The sequence below is a fragment of the Euprymna scolopes genome, chromosome 28, assembly GCF_053919585.1.
Source record: "Euprymna scolopes isolate OS-2025 chromosome 28, ASM5391958v1, whole genome shotgun sequence".
Lineage (NCBI taxonomy): Eukaryota > Metazoa > Mollusca > Cephalopoda > Sepiida > Sepiolidae > Euprymna > Euprymna scolopes.
Genome location: NC_136509.1, coordinates 91,801,514 through 91,824,758, shown reverse-complemented (window position 1 = coordinate 91,824,758; position 23,245 = coordinate 91,801,514). Strand labels below are relative to the sequence as shown.

The 23,245-nt window shown below is 35.4% G+C and overlaps 2 protein-coding genes across 3 annotated transcripts in view; one reads left to right on the top strand and one right to left on the bottom strand.

The window, feature by feature from the left end:
* Positions 1–712: 712 nt before the first annotated feature.
* On the bottom strand, positions 713–4,768 carry LOC145249718 (ADP-ribosylation factor-like protein 6). Its single transcript, XM_080111600.1, has one exon. It carries the CDS (start codon positions 4,417–4,419, stop codon positions 3,853–3,855), a length of 567 nt encoding a protein of 188 aa, XP_079967726.1. The 5' UTR covers positions 4,420–4,768; the 3' UTR covers positions 713–3,852.
* A 15,827-nt stretch (positions 4,769–20,595) lies between these two features.
* The window catches only part of LOC145249720 (uncharacterized), an 86,381-nt gene continuing 83,731 nt past the window's right edge, over positions 20,596–23,245 (top strand). For both annotated transcript variants that reach the window (XM_080111602.1, XM_080111601.1), the window contains exon 1: positions 20,596–20,923. The gene's annotated coding sequence lies outside the window, so the exon portion shown is untranslated. The remainder of the gene's footprint in view (positions 20,924–23,245) is intronic.

Genomic DNA, 23,245 nt, shown 5'->3' with positions numbered 1-23,245 from the left:
TAAAAAAAAGGTCAATATGCATTGGTTGCCCAATCTATTTACACTGAGTCATTCTTAACATAGGGAAGGTTGGAGGGGAGGAGGGGTTCATTCCGAAAGCAGTTCTTAACATGGGGAAGTTGGGGTGTTCATTTCGAAAGGCATTTTCAACCTCCCCATGTTAAGAACGGCTTTCAGAATAGGTTGAACAATCAGTGCACACTGACCAAAAAAACTTATCCAGGTAGATAGAGTAACTTATTGCCTTTGGTAACATTTATTTATTATTCATTTTTGTTTTCTTTTACCACTTTTACGTTTTGTTGTCTATACTGCAAAATGGGTGGATATTCGAAATAAGAACGAAAATTGAAAGTCGCAAAATTGAATTTCCATTAAAAAACCAACGTTATGTAGCAATTAGTAACATATTACTACATTATTAGATAAAACATGGGCACTTCTGAATGTCAGTGACATGAGGCGAATGTGTGTATTTTAGTTTCAAGAACCGCTGACAGATGTTGCTTGTCAGCCAAAGAACAGGGGTCGATAACTCTTTTTTTTCTAAATGTGCGTGCAAACTAAAATTATATTGATAAATTTTTAGACAATCTTTCTGTACAAAATATATATATTCTTAAACTTCTATACATGTTTAATGTTTTTAAAATTATATTTTGCTACATTTTTATACAACCTTATTGTAAAAAATAATACTAAAAACAATCTGTAAATGTTTCATATTTTTATCAAATTTATTATTTTATTTTCAGTTAGGAATCACTCCAGAAATTATATTAATACATTAAAATTATATTTTGATACATTTTTTATACAATAAATGATTCGATTTTCATATTTTGTGTTATTTATTTCGTTATATATTTTTTGCGTTATCGTAAACACTTGTTTATATTTGAGGTTCACATAATGGAAGAATAAGGGTCGATAACTCATCTCTGTTGGTAATATGTCGCTGTCATGCAGAAGGGCCAAAACATGTACTTTCACGATTCATTGACTCACCATTCTTAGTAACGTTAACAAATGATGTAACTGATAGTTTGGAATTCTGTTTATGATTTAAGTATAAGTTTCAATTTCTTCGAAAACTATCTTCATTAATAATTTACTTTCTACTTTATCATTTTTCGTAAGTTTTCGGGGTTTGTATTACTGTACACATAGATTCGAAAAAGTTGTCAAAAAACAAATATATAACAAATAAATGTTATCAAAGGCAAGATAAGTTACTTTTCTACCTAACTGGATATATTTTTTGTGTTTTTATTCAATGTAACATGTTTATTCAGTTCGAAAAACATGCAGCGTTTACTGATGTATTGGAAAATTCAAAATGGCGCCAGACTGTCTCTTTAACACGGTAAGTTTGGGAAAAGATGTTATAAATAATAAACTAGACAAAATACTATTAAAAAATCAACCGAATATATGTCAACTTATGTCATGGTAACATATATTGAGCGAATGTCTAACAGTATTTTATCTAGTTTATTATTTATAATACCTTTTCTCAAACTTACACTCTCCGAGAGAGAGTCGGTCGCCATTTTGAATTTTCGGTACTAGCGCCACAAAAGATATATCCAGTTAGGTAGAACTTATCTTACCTTTGATAACATTTATTTGTTCTATATTTGTTTTTTGACAACTTTTTCGAATCTATGTGTACAGTAATACAAACCCAGTTTTCGATATCTATACATTAATACTGTAATATCTTTAACGTACGTACATGTGTCACGGTTTCCAGATTATGGATTATTCGATCGGGAGATCCTATTTATTAAAAAAGGAGAATAGAAAATGATAACACACTGCAAACATTAAATTCGCGTATCTGTATACTAATTTAATGTTCACAGTATATCATAACCTATTCTCCTTTTTAATAAATAGGATCACCAGAAACGCAAAATAAATAAATAAAAATTAAAAGATGATGTCGCTTTTGCACCGTACACGTGAAACTAAAATATACTTTCTTGGTTTGGATCCAAGGGTAATATCTTTTTTGTCTAAAGGTGGTATAATGATATCGTAGGGTTTCCGTTCGTGCCCTCTCTCCATACAATGGAAATATGTCAGTCATGCCGATATTGGAGATAAAACATAATAACGAAATATATTCTGACATTACATTAATCAGATTACTTAGATAAATATTTTTACAGTTTTAACAACATGGTTACAATAATATGGTCAAGATCAAAGTGTAGTGTCTGTTCCGGCAGATACTGCAAGCAAAGACCAGATGTGGGGGCAACCCCACATACCTGACCTTTAACCAGCTCCCATTTCCCACCTCTCGGGAGCTGGTCCCCTTTTTCCCTTCTCCCTCCCTTCACTCCTCACATTAAAAATTGGCCTTGTGCCTAATTTGCTCGGTGGGGGAGCAAATAAATACCATCTGTTCCGGCAGATACTGCAAGCTATGACTAGCTATGACTAGCAAAGACCAGATGTGGGGGCAACCCCACATGCCTGACCTTTAACCAGCTCCCATTTCCCACCTCTCAGGAGCTGGTCCCCTTTTTCCCTTCCCCCTCCCTTCACTCCTCACATTAAAAATCGGCCTTGTGCCGAATTTGCTCGGTGGGGGAGCAAATAAATACCATCTGTTCCGGCAGATACTGCAAGCAAAGACCATATGTGGGGGCAACCCCACATATAAGTTATTGGTCAATGTAGGGGCAACCCTTCATACCAATTGTCACTATCCAGCTTCCCTATTCCCCGGGGAGTTGGTCCCCATTTCCCCTTCACTCCTCACATTAAAAATCGGCCTTGTGCCTAATTTGCTCGGTGGGGGAGCAAATAAATACCATCTGTTCTTCAGATGCTGCACTTCTATTTCTTGTTCTCTTTCGGTGGAGGATCAGTCCTTCACGACTTAGACAATTTTTTTATTTTTGCACCTTTTCTCCACGTTAAAAACGACCCTGGTGTCTAACACTGTCCCGTACTCCCGTGGGGAGGCATAGCAAATAGGTACAATAATATCCCGGGGTCGCCATTCACGCTGAACGCCCACAGAATGCCGAGCAACAATATATTAATTACATATGAAAGATGCCGCTGTGGAATTTCCACAGATCCTGCTAGTTTTAATAATTTTGGTATGACAATTTAGTAGATACCGTTGGTTTTAATTGAAATTCAATATTTTCGTTCACACACATAGACACAAAAATGTAATGTAAATAAATTGGAAAATGTGTTTTGTTTTTTTTTTTGTTTTTTTTTTAATTTGAAAATTTACTTTTAGGAAATTTACTTCTATGTAATGTAGTCCGTCGCCTTTTCCGTTTCAACTGCCATCGTCATTTCGCTACCGGATTTTACTCAAACCAATATGAGAAGCCATGGTTGCTGATCTATCCAAGCACTGAAAAAGCAATTATTTCAATTTAATCCAACTTTTTTTTTTTTTTTTTTTTTAACTTCGAACAAAATCTTTATGGATGCGGTTTTCTTTTTCTCTCAATTTTTTTTTTTTTAACTGTAAGGCAGATATATTTTCAAATATATCAGCTAATATATATTAATTGCAAATAAGGCGAATAGAAAGTGGACCTTGGGTTTACTTTCGGCAGCCTCGTATGAGCGATATGTCTGGCAAAGGGGAAAGAATTGCTGTTTTCTGGGTCGGAATATATATCCATCTAATACTTTCTGTTGGTTAGTTTTTTTTTTTTTTTTTTTCCACATTGATGTAATATTTTTTTAGCTCCTTACATCAAGTGGATGCATTGCATGCCTTGTCTGGAGCGATTTAAAAAAAAAGGGGGGGGATAAAAAACTATAAATAAATTTTGATTTTGAAATGTTTTTTTTTTAAGATGCTTTTTAGTTCTTGTTGTTCGACGCGATTATCTGTTCTGTAAGCCAGGTGATCCCTTCGTTAATCCCTTCTCCCGTTAAAGCATTACTACAACAAATATGCCACGGTCGGTTTTGATATTGATCGAGGCCCAACAGGTTGATACATTTCACCCTCGAGATGGAGTCGCGCAGGTCCATTTTGTTGGCAAAGAACAACAGGGGAATGTTCCGGTCTTTGATGTGCTGGTGTGACAGAAGATGCTCGAGTTCATCTTTCGCAACGACCATTCGAATTTGATCGCTACTGTCGAGGACGTAGACGATCCCCTGGCAATCCTTGTAATAATGTTCCCAGAGGCTTCGGTAGCGACCCTGGCCCGACATGTCGAAAGCCGAAAACGACAAAGATTTCGTTTGGAATTGTTCCACGTTGAAACCGACAGTTGGCACAATGTCCTGGGATCTTACTTCGGCCGGTTTTAAATAATTTAGAATCGTACTTTTGCCGCTGTTGTCCAAACCCACGACTAAAATATTGGCTTCTTTCTTTTTGATGCGGAACCAACGCGCGAGTGTGTCCAAAACCCCCATAACTTTTTTTTTCTTTCTTCTTCTTGTGTTTTCTTTTTTATAATAAATTAGAGATCATTCCGAAAAATTAATTATAAAATATAAATAAAGTTTTACACCCTTAAGCTATAATAATAAAAAAGTTATTCTTTTTTAATTTGTTTACGGTAATTGTCAAAAAGTTTACAAGTTATGGAAGAGCGTCAGTTTTCAAGCCATTTTGCAGTCACAACTTGTGGTTACTAAGCAATTGCTGCGAGACATTTACTAACGATGTTTTTTTTTTTATTTACTATATTTTATAGTAAAACCAATTTCCCTCTTTTTTTTCTTTTTAAGGGTTGGTCAATAAAAACTTAAGTGGGTCATGTTTTAAAATCCTATTGTTTTTTATTTTTATTTTTTTTTGTAAATGACCAATGAGGAAAGAGGAAAACTTATAGGGGGAAAAGTTGCCAACTTTCAAATGTCTGTAGCGTAAAAAACAAACTATAAACTTCCTTATCATTTGTTTGTGTTTATCGTATGATTGAATTATTGATCGATTATTTATTAAAAAAAAAACAAAAAAAAAAACGGAATAACGTAAAATTACCAAACATAACATAAAATCCTATTAAAAGAAATCTTAATTACGAAACTAAATTCGCCAGAATGCAGTTCAGTTTCTTCCTAAACACTTCAAACTAACTAACTAAACTGTTTTTTTTTAATACTTGTGCAGTTTACGATCCGTGCTATTTAAAAAAAAAAATTTTTTTTTAGATGTGATTCCCAAATTAAATTCAATTGTTATGATATCTTGTTTATTAAATTGGCAATACGGAATCTTAACTCATTGTCCTAAGGGAGATAACTAACCTAGATAAACAATTTTCTCACAATTTCTCGAATATTTTATTTAAGAAAAATTACAATATCGTCGCATGGGTTTGTATTACTGTACATATAGATTCGAAAAAGTTGTCAAAAAACAAATATATAACAAATAAATCTTATCAAAGGCAAGAGAAGTTACTTTTCTACTAAACTGGATATATTTTTCGTGTTTTTATTCAATGTAACATGTTTATTCAGCTCGTAAAACATACAGTGTTTACCGATGTATTCGAAAATTCAAGATGGCGTCTCAGCCGTCTCACACCCTCTTTAACACCGTAAGTTTGGGAAAAGGTGTTATAAATAAAAAACTATACAAAATACTATTAAAAACCCGCCGAATATATGTCAACTTATGTCACGGTAACATATATTGAGCGAGTTTTTAACAGTATTTTATTCGGTTTTTTATTTATAACACCTTTTCCCAAACTTACCGTGTTAAAGAAAGAATCAGACGCCATCTTGAATGTTCCAATACATCGGTAAACACTGTATGTTTTTCGAGCTGAATAAACATGTTACATTGAATAAAAACACGAAAAATATATCCAGTTAGGTAGAAAAATAACTTATTTTGCCTTTGATAACATTTATTTGTTATATATTTGTTTTTTGACAACTTTTTCGAATCTATGTGTACAGTACAAACCCTCGTCGCATTTTACATTTTTTTAGTCATAAAACTGTTACATTAAATAAAGGGCAGTCTTGCAATTAAGCCCGGCAAACTCGAAAGTAAGTTCGACAACTCTAGAAGAATCACATCAGTATTTACACCGTCAAATCACGATATTATAAATTATTAAAGTTTTAAAATATAAAATAAAAAATATTTAATTAGTATTTAATAAAAAAATATTTTAAAAATATTAAAAAATATATTTAATTTTTAATTTAATTTTTTTTATTACGCCCAGCAACGTTTCACGGTTTTTTTGTTTTTTTTTAAATATTTAGATATTTTAAAATATTTTTTTTATCTTTTATTTCAAGTTTTACGCTTTACACATGACAAAGTCTCATTTTTTATATTATATTTTGTTCTGTTAAGACAATAATACGACGTATTATTAATATGCTTTCCAAAAATTGTTTCTTTTTTTCTGTTAAATAGTTATAAATATATAAAAATGTATGCTTTGTTCGTTTATTTTATTTAATTAAGTGGTTACTTGCAATTCGTTCAATATAATTTTCTTGACAAAATAACATGATTTGACGGTGTAAATACTGTGTTACATGATAAGGGATGCCCCCTTTTCATGTAAGTATAAAAATAGAGAGTTTGGTTAAAGTGAAAATGAGATAGCAATAGACGAGATTCGAACTTCGTAATTTAGGTTTAGAAATAGATTACGTGTGAGAATTTAAAAATGTAAAACAAACGTTTGTTTAGAATATAGATAAATATTTCAAGGAAAGAATGTTAACTATCAAGTTTGTTATGAAATTTTAAATTGAAAGAATGCAGCTTATAAGATAATGTTTTTAACATATTGGAAAAATAGGTTACTGAGTATAGGAAAAGTTTTGGACACACAGGTCCAGAACACGTGAAAGAAGGCACATGTTTTAACATGTGTATGACGTCACGGAAAATAGAAAGTTCTAGGAATAGAGAAAAAACTTTAGAGAAGAAACAGTCAGTGAAAAAACTCAGAGGGGGACAGTCAGTCGTCTAGGAAGCGAGACGTCACTTTGAAACTAAAATGTGAGACTTTGAATTCTTGGTGATGGAAACACGGCCGGTCGTGATGAAATAAACCATCATGTGTTTTGTAAAGCTCGTCTTGTGTTTATGATTCTTACAAAAAGGTAAAGTGAAATTGTATTATATATTTGTGTTATAAAATGTCTTTTCATACACATCTCGACTTCTCATATCCACAATGAGAATCTACATCATGTCTACACAATGTCTGAACAGTGAACAAAATGTCCTCACTCAAAGAGCTTCTCCTTCTCTTCCATTCTACACAACAAGGAATGAACATTTTAATATACAAGAATCTCTCCTAACATGAACAATCTCTCTAGAACTCTTACAACACATCTCTCACTAAGATAAAGCATCACTTATACTAAGACTCGTATCTTTACTAATAAGAACTCACGTAACATATGCACAAGTGGTACATGTAACCAATATGCAACAACTGATGTGATTCTTCTAGAGTTGTCGAACTTACTTTCGAGTTTACCGGGCTTAATTAACTGCAAGACTGCCAAATAAAGCAGTTGAAAAAATCATTTATTTTCTTACAATTCTTAGTAAAATAGAGTTATCTATATTAAAACAATGAGTTAAGATTCCAAATTGCCATTAAATTGTTAGATGGAAGTACAGAATAGTAAAAAAAAAAAGAAGTTTGGAGATGATCGCTAATTTCATGATTAACCTTAAGTACGGGGGGGGGGGGCAATCGGATTTGGGGCTAGTGGTAAGGTAAATGTTTTTTTTTTTTTTTAACTATTTTTTGAAAGAATAAAACACCAACACCAAAATATAAGTCGGTCATATTAGATTTTTTTTTTTTAATCTCTCTAAATATACAGATAATCTACGAAATCTTATATTAAAATAATAAAAACAACATTTAATGTAATTTCACAACTTTAAAACTATGAATGACGGATTTTTTTATTTTATATTTTCTTGCGTTTGGTGACTGCTATTTGTTTTTCCTCCAATTTCTACATAATTAAGTATACCACATAGATGCCATTTTAAGGAATTTTGTTTTATTTATCGGAGGTAAACTAACATATGCTACACTTTGCCCAAGGATGCCTTGGAACTTTGCAAGACAAAATATGCAACAAATAACTGTTACCAAACGCAAGAAAAGTCCCCCCCCCTCACTTGCATAGTTTTAAAGTTCTGAAACTATGTTGAATTTTGTTTATATCATTTTAATATAAGATTTCGTTTTTGGAGACAGTAAAAAATCTAATATAGCCAACCTATATGTTGATGTTTCATTTCTTAAAGAAATAGTTTAACAAAAATGGCTTACAAGGGGCGTGCAATAAGTAATGTCCCTGCCCCACTTCCAGTTGTCTGATCCAGCTGAAATTTTGCATGTGCAATTATTTATATCTCTACGGGTTATGTGGTAAATTACAGCTCTGAACTAATTGTGGTTTCTGTTTTGCAGGTGTTTGAACTGAGTCAGGTGTGAAATGGAGCTTGTTGAATGTCGAGCAGTGATCCGGTTTTTGTATTTGAAAAGATGCACACCACAGGAGACTTTTGATGAAATGAAAGAAACTTATGGTGATAATGCACCATCATATGACCTTGTAAAACACTGGCATCGGGAATTCAAACATCGCCGGAAGTCTGTGGAAACAGCTCCCAGACCTGGTCGCACCCCCCCCCTCTGCCATTGATGAGCCATCTGTCCGTCAAGTTGAGACTGCCATTTTGAAAGATCGGCGCATTACTATTCGCCAAATAGCCCAAGATGTCAAAATTAGTACAGGGTCTGTGGAAATTATCATTTATGACCATTTGCATATGCATAAGGTGTCTGCCAGATGGATTTCCAGGTTGCTCACACCATTCCAGAAGCGAGAACGCGTTGAGTGCTCAAGGATGAATTTGGAGATGTGCCAAGAAGATGAATCAAAATTTTTCAAAAGACTGATTACACAGGATTAAACCTGGGTCCATCACTATGATTCAAAGACCAAAGCCCAGTCAATGCAGTGGAAGCACTTGGACTCACCACCTCCAAAGAAGGCAAGGGTGCAGCCCTCTGCTGGCAAGGTCATGCTCACAGTCTTCTGGAACCAGGACGGAGTAGTGATGACAGATATCCTGGCAAAGGGTACCACAATTACAGGAGCCTATTATGCTTCACTTTTGAGGAAATTAAGGGAATCTATAAAAATCAAGAGGCGGGGCAAGATCAGCAAAGGTACCCTCCTCCTGCTGGACAACGCTCGGTCCACAACTCGCATGTCTCCAGATCAGAAGCACGGGCGTGTGGTTATGAAATCCTCCCCCATCCTCCCTACTCTCCTGACTTTGCACTCTCTGACTTTCACCTCTTCCCAGCTATGAAGTTGTTTTTGAAAGAAAAGCGTTTCCTAGATGATGCAGCCTTGATTTCTGAAGTCACATCGTGGTTGGAGGACCAACCTGAGGTGTTCTACAAAAACGGTCTCCAGATCTGCATCAAACGATGGGAGAAATGCATAACTCTGAGGGGTTCCTATGTAAAGAAAGACTATTAACTGTGCCAAGTTTCGTTGCTCTGCTGCTATGGGAAGTGGGTCAGGGGCATTACTTATTGCACACCCCTCGTACCTTATCACTAACCCCAAATCCGACTGGCACCTCCTCTCCTGGACTTAAGGTTAATCGCCTGAAATTAGTGACCATTTCCAAACAAAATCGACTGCCATTTTTTATTTACTTGTGTTTGGCTAAGTAAAACTAATGATAACAAATTAAGAGATAATAATTCGAATGGAGAGCTTACACAAATTTAAACCAGCCCAATTTTCGTCATTTTACTGCAAATCATCAGAAAAATATTGTTAAACCCAACCTTGGACCACATACTCAAGGAATTGAAAAATCATGGCTTAATGCAAAGATTTGTGTATTAAAAAAAAATATAGGTGTATGATGCGGATATTTTTTCTTGTAAACAACAAGCTAAAGCTGTATCGAATTTTGTTTCACGGCAAGAGATAAATTTTGGAAAATTTATTGGATGGAATAATGGGAAAAACAATGTGGAGGCCAGCTGAAGACCTGATTCAGAATGGTGAAATAGGATACTGACTTGATCCTGGATTTTGATCTCTTTGGTGTTTGGCACTGAAACCGTGGTTGGCTGACATTTGCATCTGCTACTGTGGTGGACCATCGTGTCTGGTCAGCATTCATTCGGGATGTGATAAATTCGTTGGATGGAGCCAGTCGAACCATTCCAGTAAATCATAGGCATTACAAGAATGATTTTTGATTTCAGTAGTTTGAATTGAGTCGTTTCCCTTTATCCATAAAATATAGCAAATCGAAACACTCCATTTTTGCTTCCTGATGAAATTTGATTTTTTGAGTAAACAAGCCGAGCATGCGAGGTCCCCCTCCATGAGTGAAAAATTTATAGACTCGAAATTTGATATACAGGGTACTGAGATTTGGGAAAATCGATGTGACTGGATTTCGGCCAGAAATTTGGCGATTAAGGGGTCAAAGTTCAACGATTTGACTTTTGAGAATTCTACCAAACTCCTCCGACAATTTTTGGTCCAAACACTTGAAATTTTAGATATAGGTTCCTTGGACATGGATCTAACTTAATAACTTGATTTGAGCCCAAAACAATAAATTTTAAGGGGTCATAATAGGAGTCAAAGTTAAAAAAAATTGACCGCTTTTTTTTCTTTTTTTTTTGCTCAACATACACCTCCAAATACCCGGGCAACGCCGGGCTGAAATACTAGTATATCTATAAAAGTGTCTGTATGTGTGTCTGTCTGTGTGTGTACATTTCCCTACCAAAGTACTCTGTCAATTTTCAGTCTACAGACAAGATTTGATATAAGAGGTGTTGATATTTGGGAAAATCTTTTTAATTGGTTTTCGGTCACAAATTTGGCTGTCAACAGTTTGAGCTTTGAAATCTCTACCAAACTCCTCTGCCAATTTTGGGTTTAAACACTTGAAATTTTAGATGTAGGTTCTAGGACATGGATCAAACTTTTTAATTTGATTTGAGTCTAAAATAATAAATCTTAAGGAGTCAAAATCGGGGTCAAAGTTTAAAAAATTTCACCTCTCAACCAATTTTTGGTCTAAACATTTAAAACTTTGCAGAAAGTGTATTCAGACATAGGGCAAGCTTTTTAATCAGTTTTTGGCCGAAAATTTGAGTATCAAGGGGTAAAAATTCAAAAGATTTAACCTTTGTGGTCTCTAGCAAACTATTCAGCCAATTTTGGGTCTAAACATTTGAAATTTTACATAAATGGTATTCAGACATGCAGCAAGCTTTTTAATCAGTTTTTGGGCGAAAATTTGGCTGCCAAAAGATAAAAGTTTAAAGAGTTGACCTTTGCAGACTGTACCAAACTTCTCCGTAAATTTTAGGTCTAAAAACTTGAAATTTTAGATATAGGTTACCTGGACTTGAGTCAAACTTTTTAATATATATATATATATATATATATATATATATATATATATATATATATATATAAGAACAAATAGTTAATAAAACATGTTAAAAAATGCTTTGAAAAAGAGTTAAAAACATATTTAATTTTAAAAAGGAAACACTAAATAAGTGGATAGTCTCATTCCCGTTTCCTTGTACGTATTTGTGAATTATTCTATGGATTTCTGCCTTTTGGATTACTTTGGATCATCTTCCAATTACGCGATTCCCTCGGAATTTACTTGTGCAGATGGAAATTTAACTAACTTTCTTGGATTCTGCATTTTTGGATTTTACCGTCATTGGATCCTTTACCCTTCACCAGACTATCCATCCACATGAAACCACTTTTTTATTCACCCTATTCCCTCTGCTTCATTTTTTGTTACCAAGTAAGATCTATGACTTACTTGTAGTTTCATTAAATACTTTTGCAAGCAAAATCCAATCCCACATTTTGCTAAATCCTACCCTCTAATGAGAAGGAAAGTATTTCTTTGAAACTCCGCGGATTAAGGACTATCCACTTATTTAGTGTTTCCTTTTCAAATTAAATATGTTTTTAACTCTTTTTCAAAGTGTTTTTTAACCATGTTTTATTAACTATGTGTTCTTATTATAAGCTCTATCTCCTATTTGGTTTTATCGAGCTTTTACATCTGATTGAGATTACTTTATAAATATTAATTGTTTAATATTTATGATATACTTTAGTTTTGCCATTTTGGATCATTTTGGTAAACTTAACAGTAATTCTTATTTTATTTATATATATATATATGTATATATATATATATATATTAAATTTATTTATATAAACATTGATGGCTACATATGTGCATACATGTTTCTGTAATCACGCGCGTTGGGGGATTACGTCTTCAGGCCAAGAATTATCGTCGAGAACTGATATTTCAAACAAAAACATTTTCTTTCGTTTACAAAGGTAGAATGTAACATGGGTGGGGGTTATGGGCAGAGAGAGGATAAGTAAGGTCTTTGAAAATAATAAACCTCAGCTGGTAACTGCAACGGGATAGGAACTCCAAATCTCCTAACTGCATTCTCAGCAATTACTGCCGTCCGTAGTTGTTGTCGTCTCACCACGTTTTGGCCAAGTAAACGTCTGGCCAGCCTTGGGTAGGATTGAAACCGCTATCTTCAGACAATGCTCACCTGGAACCATAGAGATTCAATGTCTCTATCCACTGCACCATGGGCCCCGAAGGAATAATCGGCCGAAATGTCATCAAACAACAAAAAAAGATAAGGATAAGTCTGCAATAAATAAATTAATATCTTACTTTTATCACATTCCTATCTGGACCTTTTACACAGTGATCACCACTTATCAAGGCCCGGAAGTTACTCAGGGATAAGGGTTATTGCAAGTACATGAAGTTAGTGTGGAGATTTGATGAAGTGTTTACTTCAGGGGGCGGTTCATTAGGAATTTGTTAACGTTGGACTTGAAGACATCCAAGTTGTAGTCCGGAGGGAAGCAGGCAGACGGAACAGAGTCCCACAGGCGTGCAGTTCTAAGAAAGAAGCTTTGTTCATGGAATCCACGTTTTGATTTAGGCACAGATATAGAGTGGGGGAAATTTTTCACAGTGGATTCAGCTAGACGGGTGTTTTTCGTGAAAGATTGGCGAGGGGGGACCAGAGATTGGAGTTCAGATGAGCACCTGCCATGGAAATAACGATAAAACAAGGATAGGCTCGCAACGTCTCTTCTGTGGGAGAGAGGTTGCAGAGTAGAGAAAAGGGCATCCCCCACTAAGCCACGAAGTCTATTTTGTACTCTGTTAAGGCAGGATAGGCTGTTTTTAGCAGCTCCTGCCCAGATATGGCAGCAGTATTCCATCCTTGGACGCACTTGGCTTTTATATAGATAGAGAATTTCCCCCACTCTATATCTGTGCCTGAGGGAAAAAGGGCTTTTAGGGAGTTGTGTTAATACTTTTTGGGCGTTCCCTAATAAAATGAATATTTCAACACAAGCTACTGAATAAACGAACAAACGACTTTGTAAAACTTGCAAGGAAAATGTTTATTGAAGTAAGGCAAGATGCCATTTAGATATAGCTGGGGTAGAACTCGTCTGCCTTTGCCCGGTAGTTATTCCCAAGTGGGGACCGTCGATATCGATGTAGGCAGAGAGAGAGAGAGTGAGGAAACAGGTTCGGTCTCTTTGACGTCTCGCTGGAAAAAGGAAGAGTTTTTCTTGTCTGGGACGGAAGCAGTTATAGTTCCTTAAGGGGATAAGGAAAATCCCTGCGCTATGCCTCTGATTAGTCAGTATGTGCCATATCGCACAGTCAGGGGAGGCACTGACGCACAAGAAAAGAGTTCTATTTGTTTCTGCTACAGGCTCAATAAAGACTTGCTCATAGAATACTTTAGCAGTCAATTTCTTAAAGCTATCGAACACGTGCCAGCATATAAAAATGTTAAACCAATGATTGTGGAAATCAAGGGAATCATATTCCAATAATCTGTCCTTGTACTTAATGTATTATGGTTCTTTCAGATTCTGGCCAATTTTCATATCACCCCACGTTCGCTTTATGAACGAAATGAAAATGAAACTGTGGCATTAACCCTGTACGGGTTTAACCAACTTTCTCCAGAGGAGGAAGTTTCATGGAAGTATAAAATTCACAAGCGGCCCCCAGTCGCATGTATATCCCCTTAAGGGGGATGACAACGTTAGGTTTTTGCAACTCTTGCAGGGAGGTGTTGACATCCTCCTACATACAGCACCTATAATACCCACATGATCACCCATCTGGTACTGACCAGGTTCAAAGTTGCTTAACTTCGGTGATCTAACGAGAACCAGTGTGTCAATGTGATTATGCCATACTGAGGTTCGCTTTAGCGTGATGCTTGTAAAGTCGGTGTTCACTCTACCGTTCCAAACATTTTCTCACACTTGAGGCTATTCTCTATTTTTAATAATCTACTCTCAAACTATATATGGAGTATCTGTTGTCATATTTGAACTGTTGAATCTCTGTCCCATTTAAGGAGTCCTTGATAAGGTGCAGAAACATGTCTGTAATTTGATTGACCTCCACCCATCCTTTCTTCTCCTCTGTAACCTCTCCCTCACAGATGTGATGTTGCTAGTCTCAGTCTTTTCAATAAATACTATCATAGCATATGTTCTTCCAAATTGTCAGAGTTATTCACTGCTTCATTTGTTCCAGCTCGTTTGACGCGTTGATCTAGTGGTTTCCATCAATTCCTTATTTTGATATCTAATTGTGGTACATCAACTCGAGTAGCTGCTTTCCAAGAACTGCAGGCTTTTCTTCCTGCTGACTGTTTTGCATCTACCTATAGCCTTGGTCTTTTCGAAACTAAGGCCAATAGATATTTCCTGTCTTTCTGATAAACATTTTCCGGTTTTAGTGCCTTACATCTGGTGGCTTCACACCTTGTCAGGAGTGATTTCCACACACATGCATAAAAAAATTATGGCAACCTAGGGCCTATGTTGAACCATCACACCTTTTCATTATCGGCATGATCCTAGGAAGTGTGCCTTCCTAGACATTATCTCCTCCTGAAGAGCGGCAAAGGGAGGGCATTGTCGGTCATCTGAGATGCGCTTACATGGGAATGCTAATGAATTTGTTCTTGGCTATATTTCAACCCTTCTGGAGTATTCCCTCGGGGGAGCTGTTTTTAACTCCCCCCATGTTAACCTATTTTGTATAAATCTGCTGTGGTAGGAAGTGAGTAAATATTGGTTCTGTTCGGTTTTCAATAGAGTGTATGTAGGGGGAGGCAGCCTTCTAGGTATTACTTTCTTCTTTTTCCAGAGAGGGAATTGGTTTATTGCCAGTGATCCGAGGCGTTCCCATCTGAGAATATTGATCATGCCAAATTCTGCACCCATCTAGAATGTCCCCTTTTGTGATAGAAGCTCGATTCTTCAGTATAAAGTTTGTTTATTGTATTTATTTTCATTTCAAACAAGGCATATTGTCACTTGGGCATAAGAGGCTACTATTTGGGATCATCTCTAACAGGTGGACTGTGGGGAGTTGAGCAGCAAGATGTCTGTTCACATGAGATTAAAACTTCTGCATATTAGTACAGCCAGAGAAGCAAGACACATGGAGAGAATTCCAATGCCTTGCAGTCCAAAGAACCTCAACAGTGAAGGAGTGGAATTTTGCTGCTTGTCAGATTAGTTGGGAGTATGCATGTCGAAGGAGCACAAGTGCTATGATTCCATCCGAGTATCAGAGTACACTCCATTAGCATACTTATAAAACAGGCACAGGTATGCAACATTGCAGTGATGGGACAGAAGTTGAAGCTTAGCCGACAGTGTGAGACCTATTAGATTTGAAACTAGTGGAGATGCACCACCCCAGATGTGGCAACAATACTCCATGCATGGGCGAATTTGTAGCTTTATAGAGGTATAGAATACTCTCAGGTGTGAGTAATTTTCTAGCATGGTAGAGGGAACCCACCTTTTTTGCAGCAGCCTTGGCATTATCATCAATGAATTTGTTTCAATTCATGTTGTAAATGTTACGCTGAGGAGTTTGAAAAATGGGCTTTCAGGTAGAGTATTATTAGTCATAGCTATCAGTGGTTAAGATGAAAACCCGATTCCTCATTATAAGCTGGCCTTGTGCTTAACTTTAATGCAATGAGTGATATATAAATAATGTTGATGCACTATACAGGGTAAAATGATAGAATTGTTAACCTAGAAAAGACGGCATGATTCCATTTCCGTTTGATAAAAACCGGTTTTCTTTTTTTGTTGCAGACCATCTACTAGTTGGCCAGTTGTGTACAAATCCCAAGAACGATGGGCGCCTTCTATCATGTCTGAAAGTGACACAATATTCAACAAACGAAATTGGAGATGCCACGGTTATGGTCTTTGGTGTGGTTTCAAGTGAGGGCCACATCATATTTTTGAAGTCGGTTTGAAAGTCAACATCAAAATGTACCTGGATGTCCTGAAGAGTGTGATGATTAGGGCTAGGACAACAGTATATTCTTTTGTTTTGACTCTCGAGTATATATCCGACACAGACATAATTAATCAACCGAGAACCATATCACTCTACATAAAAACATGTAAGATATCAATGGATATATACCTGAGAATCAAAACAAAGAAAAGAATATGCTGTTGTCATAGCCCTAGTGACGATCCCCTGGTGCAATCAGGTGGCTGCTGGCAAACCCTGGGTTTGGCAACAGAACCCGGTGCCGGCCCACAAGTCCAAAGAGAGGCTTGGTTTCAGAAGGAGTGCTACGACTTTGTACCCTTCTCTAACGGGCTTTTCCCTGACGTTGGACTACTTCGTTTTGCGATACGTTGAGAACATCACCAACATGATCTTCAACAACATCAAAGACAGCCTGATCACCGCCATCCACCAAGTATTCGCCGAGCTCCTGTCAGCGCCTGTGAAAAAGGTATGCTCCCAGTTCCAGATCCATATCGAGATGATGATTGAGGCTGAAGGTGGCTACATTGAATAGATGTCAGCTCTACTACATAATCAAGTTACCTGAATTTATGTTTTTCAATAAAAGTTTTAAAATAAAGCTGTAGTGTTGTTTTCTTTAGGGTGACAATTTTATCGTTCCACTCTACAAATGTTTCATGGTTTATGCAAATAAGGAAGAGACACACCACTCACAATCACACCCGGGGAATTTCTTCCATCAAAAAATTTAACAGCGTCTAGGCTATTTCCGAAATCAACTCTTCCCTTTTGACTAAGGTATCTTGCTAGTCCTGTGCAGTTGTAGGTGGTCCACTCTCCCAAACTTTGCTTTCTTTCTTTGAAAAGAGGTTTGTTTATTGTTAACCGCCTGAGGCACCTCTACCGGGAAATGCAGACAGGGCTGCCCAGAAATTTTTTTTACAATGGAGTTACCATTTATCAAGGCTCTGGGGCCACTCGAGGACAAGAGTTAATGAATAAACATCATGATAAGCGGTAATGGTGGAAATTGTATAGAAACTGATTATTTACGAGGACGGTTCAACAAAGATTTGTTTAAATTGGACTTGAAAACGACCATGTTAAAGTCAGCTGTGAAGCAGTCCTGCAGTATTGTGTTCCAGGCATTTTTTTTTTTTTTTTTTGCAGGTCAGAGTGCTCTTCCTCTAAGGCGCTGACTCTTCAATCCCACTTTTCGACTCTTGTGTAACATCTTCCAGCCTTGGAAGAAAGATAAATAAAACACCATTCCAATTTTTTTTTTTTTTTCACTCTTCTTCACTCCAAACAAGATATATTGCCACTTACACGTAAGAGATTTGGAACTATGAAATACTACGTAGGGAGTTGAGCAGTGAGAACTGAGATGCCTGTTCACAACTTCTGCATCAGTACAGTAAGGAACCGGAGAGGGGGGGGGTTTCAAATTCTAGCTATTTCGAGTGGAGAAACTTTCAGGGTAGAATGCTTTCCGGCATCTAGGGATTTCTACATTGAATGGGATGGGATTTTGTTGAGTGTCGGAGTATTTACGTCGAAGGCACAAGTGACGAGTTATTAATAAAACGGCTCTGCAGCTGCTGATTAATCGGATAGTTGAAAAAAAAATCTAAAATATTTTTTTTAGTCTTTTCGTGCGCAAACCTAATCTTTGAGAAATGACTTTTTAAAAATATTATACTACAATTACGGCAATTTCTAGCTGCCATTGGCTGTATACTAATACTAAATAGGTATTGATGAAGAATACGGACCGTGCTGAAATAACAGCGTTATTATTTTAAAAATCCATGGGGGAGAGGCGGGATTAACAACAAAAAAAAAAAAAAAAAAAAAAAAACTAATCTGCAGTGAGTGCACTAAATGCAGTGTACTTTCACCTAACAATTTAAGAAACAAAATATACCGTAAAATTTAATTTAATTTGAAAATACTGTATAAAAAAATAACCCCCAAAAAACAAACTTTTCAATTTCCTGGAAAAAAGAAAGATTTTATTGTATTTATTTCCATATAAAAATAATTCTAAGCAACAATGATTTTTAGTTTATGTCTTTTTACACTTTTAAAGATCATATTCATTTAAAATTCGAAGATGTTCGATTCTAGAATTTAATAAAATGACCTTTTTATTCGATTTATTTTCATTGTAAGTAAAAAATAAAAAAGTAGACGAACAGTAAATATAAAAATATAAATAAATAAAAAGAAGAAAAAAAAAATAGTTTCTTTATCCTCTGAATAAATATTCGCCATCTTGGTTTAAAAATTCTGTTAAGTACAATGCTTTATACATTTTGATAAAACTCGTTTCTTTTATATAAAAAAATTTAAATAATATCATTTTTATTTCGGAATATATAATTTAATTGCGTGGAGAAGTAACAACAGGAAAATATGTAGGTGAGCAAAAAAAAAAAAAAAAAATGTCTGCCTTCCATCTTGTCAAATAAAGATGGCTAAAAAATATTTTAAACGACTTTATTATTTATTGCAATTTCTTGCTTTTCAAAATTTTAATTTTATTTCATTGATAATTCTGTTGTGATTACAACATAATTTTAATTACAATTTTCCTGAAATATTTCTAACTCGTCTTATTTTAATCCAGCGTCGGGTAGATGACGTAGATAACAAAAAAGAAAAAAAGAGAAGTGTTTTACTAAAACGCATTGAAACACAAAAAGACAAGATCTTGTTTAAACTGTTTATTAAATTATTTTATTAGATATCCTTAAATACCAACATTTTTCTTTTTATTATATTTATTGCCTTTTCCTGAAGTTGTTCGTGTATATTTTGAATAAATACATAGTGCTGCTGACTGCTGCTCCTGATTCACGTCTCACGTAATATTTGTTTAATTAAAAAAAAAGAAAACCGTGTATCCTCCTCCTTCAAAATGCCCATTACGGTCTCTTTTGTTTATACACTTTTAGGTGAACTACAGAATAGTCCTGCTTCGAGATGTTAATGAATTTTTTTTATGAGAGTACCCAGCGTAGTATAAACACCCTTAACCTCCCATGTTGAGAACAGCTTTCGGAAATAAACACCTCAAACTCCCCATGTTAAGAACGGCTTTCGAGGTTGTGGTATGTGTGTGTGTTTATTCCGAAAGCCGTTCTTAACATGGAGAGATTGGAACTGTTTATACTACTCTGGTTAAAAAAAAAAAAAATACCGAATTTTTAAAAAGTAATAACGTTGTTGGTCCTGTCCGTACTTCTTACATCCATTGGGTACCTATTTACATGCCTCCCCCACGTGATCTAAACTTCTGTAGAATTCATATTACCCTCTTATGTGATAAGAGATGGTATTTATTTGCTCCCCCACCGAGCAAATTAGGCACAAGGCCGATTTTTAATGTGAGGAGTGAAGGGAGGGGGAAGGGAAAATGGGGACCAGCTCCCGAGAGGTGGGAAATGGGAGCTGGTTAAAGGTCAGGCATGTGGGGTTGCCCCCACATCTGGTCTTTGCTAGTCATAGCTTGCAGTATCTGCCGGAACAGATACTACACTTTGATCTCGGCCCGAAGACCTCTTATGTGATAAGAGATAACTATTAGAATTTCATTCCGCCCTATAAATACATGTGCAATTATGTGCTGATTAACCATCCGTACCGGCGGTTTTACTGTTTGGATAATCGTAAATTATAAAAGATCGCGACCTTGGAAGAACGCAAGAAAAAAAAAACTGTTTAAACATTAAAAATATTTATAAATATATTTAATGAAGCACAAGAACGAACGATGCGAGATTTATTTAAAAAAAAAAAAAAATCAGTAAATATTTTATAAAGTAGTATACTTTCTATAATCGTAAAAAAATTCGGGGTTGTACAGTAATACAAAGCCAAAAATTCTAAACACTGAAACAGTAACATTTTATTCATTATTTTGTGCAAAAATAATAAAGTATTTATTTTTTATTTTTTTTATCTGACACTGTTTGCTGCGGACTTTAAGTCGCATGTTCTTCTGTTCACTATATATATATAATTTTTTTTCATGTATCTACATAAAATTCTATGTATCTATTTTTAGTATTTACTTCTACAGTGCTTGTATTAAATAATATATTTTACTGATCTATTATTGTTATATAATTAGTTCATTTCATGAAGAAGAGTGCGATTTTTGAGCCGCTTAGTGACATGAAAAATCTGTGCCAATTTAGCAAATCCGTAAGCGGCTCAGTAAAAGGGACGTCGAAAAAAAAAAAAAAAGAAAAAATACGAATAACTTAAAACGCGTTTTCTTAAAAGGAGTGCAAAAAAAAAAAAAAAAAAAAAAAAAAAGAAAAGAAAAATCCTCTAGGAAAAGCAAAACAAAACGGAAACCTAAAAGAGAGACTGAATGTCTTTTTTAATTTATCATTTTACGATGGTCACACATTTCAATCTGATTTCATGCATCTTTTTTAAGACAATCACAACAACGGAATACCGACCCACGATACGGTGAGAAAGAATTATTATTATGATTATCATCATGTCTTTCCACTCTTTATTTTGGCCCCCTCTCTCTCCATTGATGGCATTTTTTTTTGTGTAAAGAAATCCCAAATGTCTTATTTACCATGTAAGTATTTTTCTAGAGAGACATCTTGCTTTTCCATGCAACTAGAAATAAATATATTTGTATATATATAAACAATGTGGGCTTCTCAAACAAAAATTTGGCTCCCAAAGTTTAAACTTACTACTACCGATTTTAAAACTGGAAAATAAAGTCATATGTTTCAAGATCTTAAATAGAGTGGCCAAGGAAGAACCTTCGGAACCCAAATATTAATAATAATAATAATAAATAAATAATAATACACCAATGTAATTTTGTGTTTTTACAATACGCTAACAATGCCGTCATGCTTATATATCTTAAAATCTGTTATATTCCTTTTAAGAAGACCTAGTATTCTATTTATTTTATTTTATTCAAATTAACGATGCTTGTATAGATCAGCCCCCGTGGCGTTGCTGTCCATATTGGCTCGATAAAATGCGGTAACGAGTTACGCCAACAAGCGAAAGTCGACTGCACAAAATTAAACCCGGGTTCCTGAAATAAAGGACTTGGTGATTTTAGGTACTTATGCACTTATTGTACCGCGCTGAAATAACAGCGATATTATTTAGAAAGCCATGCTTTACACGGAGAGGGGGTTGTTTTGTAACTGTTCTGTACTTTCACCTAACGATTTAATAATAGGAAAAAAAAAAAAAAAAAGAAATCGTAAAACTTAAATTTAACTTGTAAAATTAAAAAAATAAAAAAAAAATAACGCGGTACAAGAAGGGCATTTTTTTTTTTTTTTTTTTTTTGCGTGAATTGTTGCAAATCACGTTGACATTTTGTCAAATTAGGTATACCTTAGATATTCCCTTATTCCATTATTACCCTTATTCCAAAAAAATTGAAAACAGTAGTTTCTGACTGTTTGGGAGGCGGGTATGAACCTTTCTCCAAATTTCGTTATACAAGGGAAAAGTCTGCACGAGCCTGTCTGTCTTACCATTATTTTCACGGCCAGTGCTCGTGCTCGTCTGAGCTTTATCCGGTGCCCCCCCCCCAATCGTTCACACACACAAAAAAAACTAGACTAGCTAATTACTTGGCCTCTTGGCCAAGATCAAAGTGTAGTATCTGTTCTTCAGATGCGGCACTTCCATTTCTCGTTCTCTTTCAGTGGAGGAGAAATCCTTCACGACTGAGACAATTTTTATTTTTCTACCTTTTCTCCACGTTAAAAAAACGACCCTGGTGTCTAACTCTGTTCCGTGGGGAGGCATTGTAAATAGGTACAACCAACAATTTTCCCCGTACTCTTTATCAGTGCCTAAATCTAAACGCAAATTCTATGAATAAAGCTTCTTTTCTAAAACTGCCCGCCTGTGGAACTCTGTGCTACTGGCTTGCTTCACAGCTGTCTATAACATGATGTTTTCAAGTCAATGTGAACAAATTCTTGCTATCCTGCCCCCTTAGTCAAATTCTACTCAATTCCTACCAGAAACGATCACTGAGCTGTTGTCTCACTGACCACTTTACGCGATTTATCCTCGAGTGGCTTCCGGGCCTAGATAAGTGGTGACTCCTATGTTGAAAAAAAAGTACTTATAATGAATGGATAATTCGGGAGATGTTAGTACATACAGAGTTAGTATTTTTGGTGTTTGCCCAGAATTTTCCTCTATAAATTACTTGATCAATTTACGTGATTGTTGGAGTATAATATTTTGTTTCCGTTACGGGTACGTACATCCTGCATATTTTTTCTTTTATTTTTATTTTATATAGAAAGAAGGAAATTTTGGACAAGAACCATTATTTTTTTTCTACACGATTACGTGTGTACACTGAAAAACTTGTCAGAAGCCCCCCCCCCTAACATATAGTTTTACGTACAGGGATCAAACGTAAATTATCCCCCTCTTTTGGAGGCAATTTTAGCGTTTTATGGTGTTTAACTATTTTTTTTTTTTTTTTTTAATTTATTTATAGCTATGCGTTTTGTTTTGGAGGGATTTGACATTTTTGGCGATTACGTGTAGTTTTATGACCTTGTAACTCAGGTCTTAGAGTTCCTATATACTTGCCTCCCCACGAGGGCAGAGTTAGACACAAGGTCGGTTTTTAATGTAGGGGGGATCCAGCTCCCCAAAACGGGGAACTCTGAATAGGAACAAAAATTAAAACTGTCTCAGTCATGAAGGATTTCTCCTCCACTGACCGAGGACAGAAAAAGTGAAGTGTGTCAGAACAGATGCTGCTACACTTTG